This window comes from Myotis davidii, unplaced genomic scaffold (assembly GCF_000327345.1).
Source record: "Myotis davidii unplaced genomic scaffold, ASM32734v1 scaffold290, whole genome shotgun sequence".
Classification (NCBI taxonomy): domain Eukaryota; kingdom Metazoa; phylum Chordata; class Mammalia; order Chiroptera; family Vespertilionidae; genus Myotis; species Myotis davidii.
In genome coordinates this window covers 442,411-450,981 of record NW_006285049.1, presented here as the reverse complement: position 1 = coordinate 450,981, position 8,571 = coordinate 442,411, and the positions used below count along the sequence as shown (strand labels likewise).

At 56.5% G+C, this 8,571-nt stretch overlaps 1 protein-coding gene across 1 annotated transcript in view; it reads right to left on the bottom strand.

Moving 5' to 3' along the window:
• FAIM2 (Fas apoptotic inhibitory molecule 2) overlaps nucleotides 1-6,780 on the bottom strand; it is a 27,288-nt gene extending 20,508 nt beyond the window's left edge. The window contains exons 1-4 of the mRNA XM_006755453.2: nucleotides 6,698-6,780; nucleotides 3,348-3,543; nucleotides 532-635; nucleotides 91-155 (exon numbers count right to left, since the gene is read on the bottom strand). Of these exons, the coding sequence (XP_006755516.1) occupies nucleotides 91-155; nucleotides 532-635; nucleotides 3,348-3,543; nucleotides 6,698-6,712 (380 nt within the window). The 5' untranslated portion in view covers nucleotides 6,713-6,780. The remainder of the gene's footprint in view (nucleotides 1-90; nucleotides 156-531; nucleotides 636-3,347; nucleotides 3,544-6,697) is intronic.
• Nucleotides 6,781-8,571: the final 1,791 nt, after the last annotated feature.

Sequence of the window (8,571 nt, the reverse complement as noted above, 5' to 3'; positions counted from 1 at the left end):
CCCACTGCCCTACAACGTTGGTCGGGGCTCCCACCCTAGGCCTGGCCACGGCCAGCCCCTGCCAGGTGCTGGTTTCCAACGCCCACTCACCAGAAGGTAAAGAGCGCCACGACACTCACGGTCACCAGCAGCTGGATCAGCAGGATAGTATAGACCTTGGGGGGGGCGGGCAGAGGGGGTCCTTGTTTGAGGCCGGGGAGGCTCAGGGAGGCCCAAGATTCCCTGTGACTCAGTCTCCTCTCCAGACCACATCCTGTGCCCTCCGGCCTCCTTCCTGAGGGTCACAGGAACAAGTCCAGGACCCAGTAAAAGGGGTAAAGATGGTCCAGAACCCACACCCATAGCAAAGGGGCCTCTCAGTATCTGGACAGAAGAGACCACATGTTTAGGGCTGGCAGGGCCAGTGGGGGGATCAAAGGAAGCACTTCCCAACAGGTGGCATCATGAGAGAGGGACAGACTGTGGCCTCTGCCGCACAGAGCGCCCCACACCCAGCCCCCCAGTCCCGGAGAGTTGGGGAGCGGCAGATACCTTTCTGATGAAGACTCGGCGAACTTGCTGGTCATCCCAACTGAAGGTGGTGAAGAGCTCATGGTCTCCGGTGGGGAAACCGCTCTCATAGCTCGAGCTGCTGCCTGGGGGGCAGGGGAGGGCCATGAGGGCTCCGATACATCTAAACACTGGCCCCAACCGCCACCTGCTCAGAGCTGCTGCTTGTCAAACTGGCTCTCTGGCCCAGCGGAAGCCTTCCTCTCCAGCCCTTGCACTCCATCTTCAGATCTCTCTCCCCAGCTGCTTCTCATCCCTGTTGTTCTGAGTCCTGAGAACGAACTGCCATCTCCCTGCCCCTTCCCTCCACCCGCTGGGCTCTCTGGAGATGAAGCTCTGCCGTACAAATTCGCCCCTTCCTTCTCGTCTCCCCACCGCCTCCCTGGACACTCGAGCTTCCTTGTGGCAAAGAATCAGAGAGGGACAGACATAATCTCAGGACTATCCAGCACATCTCAGGGTCAAGGGTCCTGAACCCAGCTTGCTCTGAGGCCCTTGGGGTGGAAACGGGGGCCAGTTGGATGGGTGAACCCGCTGGCGATCCAGCCGGGAGCCAGGGCGGGGGGATTCCTGGAGGGGAAGTAAAGCCAGGACAGGGCAAGAAGTGGGGTGCGGGTGGGAATGAAGTTTTGCAGGCTGGTCCCAGAGCCCAGACTTTCAGAAGAGCACGGGCTCCATTGTCAGACAGACACACATGTGGCTCCTCCTCTAAGACTGACTGTGTGACCCTGAGCAAATGACCAGCCTTCCCAAGTCCCTTCTATGAAGTGGGTCAGTGAAGCCACCTCATGGGGATGAAACGACATAAAAGTGATCGCCTGTGGCTCTGGCATCACGAGAGGAAAAGGTATCTGCCTGGAGTCCTGACGAATGGCATGAGCTATCCTAGTAAAGAGGCAGGGAAATGAGTCCCCTGATGGGGACGACGCCACCCTCTCTCTTGCACCCCTTGTCTGGGCCATTCCTGAGGCCTCACGTGCCCACTGTGTCCCCTCCACTGCCTCCATCAGTTCTCCATGTTGTTCCCTCCACAGTAATAGCCTCCGTCTTGGTCTTTCAAAGACGACCACAGCACTGCCTTGCTTCAAGCTCCTTCACAGCTCCCACTGCTTTTCACTCAAGTTCAAGTTCCTTAACAAAGCCCCGCAGCCTCCCAGGAGCCCTCCAGCGCCCTCCCTGCACATTATTTCCTCCTCCATTTCTTGCTCCTGGGCCTCTGCACATCCCATTCCTCAGCCTGGAACACTCATTTCCCTGCCTCTTCACCAGGATAATGCATGCTGTTCTTCAGGACTCAGCGCAGATGCCCTTTCCTCCGGGAAGTCTTCCCTGACAGCAGGCAGGTTAGGTGAGTGCCCAGGCCTCTATCACGGCGCCTGTTTCACTGTGTGGTAGTTGTCTATTTCCTTGTCTGAGCTCTGTGAGGGCAGGTCTTGCAAATGGACGCATCCCCAGAAATGAGCTCAGTGCCAGACACAGTGCCTGGCACACACTTAGTAAATGTTTGTCACATGTTGACTGCAATGACCTGCCTTCCTGGCCTGACAACTGCTTGGAAAACATTCCTTAAGGCAGCCAGTCCTGGCCGCCAGGAAATGGGCAAAGAGGAAGGGGAGAGAGGTGGGCCTATTGCAAGCCTGGGGCCTGGAGACCCTCACTCTCTCATCCTTCACTTCTTCTTCATGTTCTTTCTGTCTGTATCCCCCCAACAAGGCCGACTAGCCAGGCCATGGAGGGGGAGAAAAGAAGAGAGAAAGCAGTCCTGTGGGTATCTTAGGCTTGAGAAGGGCTCCCCAAATACCAGACCTTCATTGGCCTTCCTGTTGGACACAAGCACATAGTTCTGCTTGGGTCTAGGACGAGGGGTTTTGTGGCGAGTAGTGTGGACCATGGTGACCACTCCTTATGAGTAGACACTGTCTGAGGCATTGTCCCTGGGACCCCTTCTAGAATTCTGCTGGGGGTGGGGGTGGGGAGCTGACAGGGTGGGGGAGGGGGTTCAGGGGCTACTAGGAGGCTGAAGGAGCTGAGGAAGATTGGAGAAGGGGCCTTTCCTTATAGCTCCTGGGAGCTATATGTTCCCAGCCCTGAGGCAAAGCGCCCACAGGCTGCTCAATTTAACAAAGGGGCTCCCACCAGCTACAGTTCTGGGCACTAGCCTGGGTGAGTCTGGTTGTGAGGGGCACTGAGGCTGTCACCCACACACCTGCCCACATCATGCCCCCAACAAGGGCCTGGGGAAAGGGAGAGAGACAGGAGAGTAATGGGTGCCATGGATCCTCAGGTCTCTGGCCCCCAACACTCCTAGGGCCTCCTAGGTGATGTGTCCCCACTAAGGTTTCATATCCGCTAACAAGTAAACATGCTGCACCCCACTCACAGGGAGCCACCCCAGCTAAGGCTGTAGCAGCCCCAGCATCACACGGCTCCTTCCTGCACTTACTCTGTTCTCTTCTCATTGCTTTCCTGTGACCCTTTCTTCTAGGAGAGCCTCTCTAGACCAGCCCCTGGTTTCCTCCCTGCATCTGTCCCCTCTGCCCTAGCAGGCTGCGTGGAAAAAAATCCCCACATCCCCATCCAACAGCACTCTGAGTGCAGACATTGTACGTCTCCCTTCCCATGGAGTCCTCCTGGACCGTCCTCAGAACAGTCCTCCAAACCCCAAACCGTTGCCCACAGAGCCTCCTACAACAACCATCCAGTGCACCGATTTCTGGGCAACTTCCTCCCACCCCCGTTTTCCATGTGAGCCCTCCTCTCCCCCTGATGCTCCAGCCTTCAGGAGCTGAGGGACTTACTGGGGTCCACATAGGCCCAGCTGGGGTGGAGAGGCACAGCCGCAGGGGCTGCAGGGAAGGCCCCTGCCTTCAGCCCCTCCGCAGAGGTGGCCTCCTCATAGGAGGGCGGAGCCGACGGCACTGCTGGAGCCTCCTTCTTCTCACCGTTCGCCTGCTGCTGGCCCTCGGTCCCGGGGGCCTTGTTAGCCACGGAGAGCTGTGGAGTGGAGGCAGAGAGATCTGGTTACCAGGGAAAGGGTGTCTTCCAAGCCCTCCTCACCAAGCCTTCCCTTCCATTTTGGGCGTTTTACAGGTGCTTTGTCCCCTGCACTAGGAAGGGCAGGGTGAAGACAAGACTCTCCCTGTTTTTGTTGCATACGTATGCAGTGAAATATTACTCAGCCTTAAAAAAGGACATCCTCCTATATGTGACCACATGGATGAACCTGGAGGACACTGTGCTAAGTGAAATAAGCCACTCACAGAAAGACAAAAACTGCATGCTCCCAGTGATATGTGGACGCTAAAATGTCGAACTCACAGAAGCACAGAGTAGAAGAGTGGTTGCCCGTGGCAGGGAGGGAGATGGGGGAAATGAGGAGATGTTGGTCAAGGGGTACAAAGTGTCAGTTATGCAGGATGAAGGAGTTTGGGGATCTAATGCACAGCGTGGTGACTATAGTTAACAATACTGTATGTTGGGCTTAAAAATCTGCTGAGAGGGTCGATCTAAGTTCTTTCCACAAAAATAGAAGGAACGATGTGGAGTGATGGACATGTTGAACAGTTTGATGATCATTTCACAATGTATATCTAAACATCAAGTTGTACACCTTAAATATATACAATTTCTATTTGCCTCTTATACCCCAATAAAGCTGGGGGGGGTGTCTCCCTATTTTATAGATGGGAGAACTGAGCTCCAGGAAGGTCAGGGCTGGCCAGGCACACGCTGGAGTTGGGATAAGAACTGAGAAAGGAGAAAATTCTTAGGAGAGACCCTCCCCGTTGGTGGTCACGGTTCCCATGGCAGGATTAGGTTTGTATGGGTCCACTGTTTCTCTGGGGTCTAAAGAGGGTTCTGGGACAGTAAACCCTTAAAAGTATTACTGAACGAGCGATTCTCTTGTTTAATCCCCCTGCTACCTTGCTAGTCGTATGTTGACCTCTGTTTTAAAACGAGGGAACGGAGGATCAGAGAGAAGAATAACTCGCCCAAGGTCACAGTGCCACACGTGGCCACTGGGCTGCAGAGCCCAGGCACCATCCACTGGGACTGGCCGCTCCTGCTGGGCTGCAGACAACCAAGGACAGTGAGGGTGGGAAAGCCGGGGAACAGAGGCGGGAGGAGAGGGAGAGAAGAGGAAGAGGAACGGGGACTGCAGGGCAGAAGGAGGGCAAGAGGCCCTGGCTGAGGGCCCTGTTCTGGCCTCGTCCTATTGGAATCTCAGCCTTCCCCCGAGCCAGAGCAGAATCACAGAATCACTGCTGACAGGGATCTCAGAAGGCTTCGAGTTCAACCCCTTTTTCATTTTACAGATGAGGAAACTGAGGCCCGGGAAAACGTGCCCATGGCAGGTTGAAAGCTCAAGTCCATTTAACTCCAATGTGCCTCCTGCCCCACAATGTACACCTTTAGCTTTGGAGAGAGGACATGAGCTGTGAGGGCCTGAATGATGTCGCCAGAGAAGGGCAGGTTGGGTGGAGGGGAGGTATGAAAACTGGAACAGCCAAAAAGGACTGAACTTTAGATCCGCCTCCAGAAAGAATGTGTTAAACCTCAAGGTCTACTGAGGAAGGCCGTGGAGTCCCTTCTTTGCAGGGTGCGTCCAGCTGAGGCAGCCAGTCAGAGGCAAGCACCAGATCTCTGTCCTCACCTAGCCCTGAGGACCACTGAGCTGGAAGGGTCTAGTCCATCACTAGAAAGCCTGTGAGTAAGCTGGGGGCGAGCAGCAGGGGAGGCGGGAATACAGTTAGCCCAGAACAGGAAGCAGGGGCAGCAAAGTGCCTGGCGGAGGTGAGGGTAGGGAGTGGAGGAGAGGGTCCGGAGAGGGAGGAGTTTTCATTTTCCCCACAGTGAATACCCGCCAGGCCTCCTTGGGGAAGGGCCTCCAAGCCTAGGCCTGCGGGAAGGGGGTTCTGGCTCCCCTGCGTCCCTCCCACTCGCCAGCCTCCATGACCAGCCAGACCAGGAAAGTCATGCCCAGGAAAATCCCTTTCAGCCCCAGAAGGAGGTCCTTTGAGCCCAGACCCAGCGCTCACGCCTGGGGAAAGGACGATCACCTCCGACTTCAGCTCTGTCCAAGCTGGTCCCTGCACCAGCCCCCACCCTCGCACTCCATCACCGGAGCCTCCTGGGCCTTCACACACACACACACACGCACACACACACACACACACACACACACGTCCGGCATTCCCAAGTGAGGTCTGCCCAATGACAGGAGGTGGTATCACCCAATGACATCATTTTGAGGCTGTATGAGCTTAAAAACAGGGAGAGGGGGGTCTGAGAATCCAGGGAAGGCTGCCATTGGCTCTGAGGCTATCTCAGAAAGAAGAAGGGGAGTGTAAGGGAGGTCCTTATCTGTTTTCTCAGCTCGATCCTTAGTACCCCAAGCAGAAGGCCCGAGGACCCTCCCCCTTTGCCCTAGGCCCTGGTGGCTGTATAATTCCACAGGCTGCTGATGTTACATAACCCTACCGGGCCAGCCAAGTCTCTGCCCAAACCCTTCCCCTACATTTTAAGCCTAGAACTGGAAAAGAAAGAAAAGACCTTTCATCTGGTCTCATCTAGTCCCATGCCCTGCCAAAACCAAAACAAGAATTAGAGCATCCTGATGCAGGGTTGCCATAGTAACCCTCTAACCACAGTTGATGTGTCCAGATGTAGAATAATGACAGGGGTTTGGGTGGGGGGTGTTTTGGCGGATGGTGCGAAAGATGAGCTAATGTCAGGGTTGGGATTGGACCAGAAGGGGATGCTGGATAGGAACTGCCCCTCAGAGCTCACCCTGGTGAGCACACAGGCACTCCACACACATATATACATACATACATGCACGCACGCACACACACGGACACCAGGCTGACTCCTTAAGGGGGGCTGGCCGTCTGTGCAGGGCTCTGGGACGTCAAAGCAAGGGGTGGAAGGGGGTCAGGGGAGGAGAGGTGAGCCTGGTGGGCAGGAAGAGGCCCCGACCCATTCCTTGAAATGGGTCTTTGGTCATCTGACTTCAGCAAGGACCACAGAGGGCCTTTCCACAAGGGCCGGGGGAGGATGCTAGAGTGGTCCAGAGAGCTTGCTCAGGATGACAGGGAGCCGGGAACCCGAGGATGGAGGATGGTGCAGGCGGGGGAGATGCCGGTACCTTTCCCTGGGTCATGGTGCCGTCTCTCGGGGAAGGGGTCCCCGAAGCCTGCCAAGTGGATGGGTCTGTGCGGGCGGGAGCAGGCGCGGGGACTCCGTGACGCCGGGCAGGTGATGCCGCCTGCGGGTAACTGGAGCCGGGCGTCAGGGCCTCATTTCTCCACCGTCTCTGCACTGATAGGCTCTCCCCTTGCCTCTGCCCCTTTCCCCTCCCTCTTTGGATGAAGCCCTGATTCCTGTCTCCATCTCCGTTTCCCCTCTCATCATCTCTATTTCATCATCCACGGTGGACTGGGAACAGTCTCCCTCGGCTTCTAACGGGGCCCTAACTTCCTATGGGCTTTTGGGCAAGCCAGGTGTGCACCCCTCCTGGCCTCCGTTTTCTCGCCTGTGAAATGGGAGCAAGAGGTCCCTTACTGCCTTGTCACAGGAACATGCTGTGGGAAGATGCAGCCTCAGTTTCTTACACCCCTGCTGGGACATTCTACCAGTCTTTTTGGGAACACCTCTAATTCTGTCTCAAAGCTTCTCCAACCTTCCCTGCTGCTCCTTTTCTGCTTCCACTCTCAGCGTCCTTCACTCGGTCTCCATCCCCCCTTCCCCCCATTCCAGAGCCAGCCCCATCCCCTTTCCCAGGCTTGTCCTTGGGGCTTGGCCATCACCAGGCCCTGCTGTCTGCAGCTGCCGCAGTGTTGCTGTGGGGCTTGCAATCTCCGGAGCTGGGCTCAAGTCCCAATGTAGACACCCACTGGCGGTGTGACTTTGGCGAGGCCTTAACCTCTGGGCTTCACCATCTCCGATGGAAGGGAGGACGACAGCGGAGCTCTGTCATCCGAGATTGACTGTAAGAAGCACTGTTTATGGGGGGGGGGGGGCACAGGTTTATGCCTCCTACCAGAGCATCCTGGGCTGCCCCAGGGTGAGGACTCAGAGAGCTGTCTAATTGGATGTGAACCTCACCGGATGGGCTGAGAAGCCAAGGCCTGGTGCCAGTGGGGGTGGCCCCTTACCTTCCGCTTCCCTGTCAACAACCAGCGAGACCGCCTCATGCCCCGTGAGAAGCAGGGCCCTGGTAGGTACATTACCGAAGGCTTCATGCCACCCCTACTGGCCCTTTGTCCCCCACTCCATAACCACACGCCGGGGCCTGAGCCTCCATCCGGAGGCTTTCTAAGCCCCTATACTCCTGCCCCCTGCCTGCCCCCTTTCTCCTTCTCCCAGCCCCGCTCCTGGGGCTCTTCTTCCCATACCCTGGCCCAGCACCTCCACCTCCACACCCTGCACTGCTCCCGGAGCTCTGCCTGGCCATTCCAGGGTCCGGCCGCCCCTCCCTCTCCGCACCTGTTTTGGAGTGTTTTCCTTCTCCTGTTTGTCACATCAAGGCTACCTCCTCTGGGAAGCCTCCTGGCCCCTAGTCTGGGTTAGATGCTTTTTTCTTTCTTTCTATAGTTTCACCCTGACATAACACCTGCCACATGGCACTGTGGGGTTTCTTTATCTGTCTCCGCATTAGACTCTGAGGAAGCCTGTCTCCAGCAGGTTTTGTGTCAGCAGTACTGAGCCTAAGGCGTGTGGAACACACTCAGGGCACCCTCGCTCTCACTGTTACCCAGACTGGTGGTCTTGCACAGAGCCTGCCTTTGTGTAGGCCTCAGCATTTTCCTAGGCTTGTCTCTCTCACCTGCTGCTTCTCTCCCCATTCATTCTGCTCCTGCCACACAGCCCCCTTGACTGCTCCTTGCCTGGGCCAAGCACGTTCTTAGTTCAGGGCCTTGGCACTTGCTGTGTCCTCTGCCTGGCAGGCCTCTGCTCAGACATCGCCTTATTGGGAAGGGCTTCCTGATCCTGTACAAGTAGCAATGACCCCGGCATGCC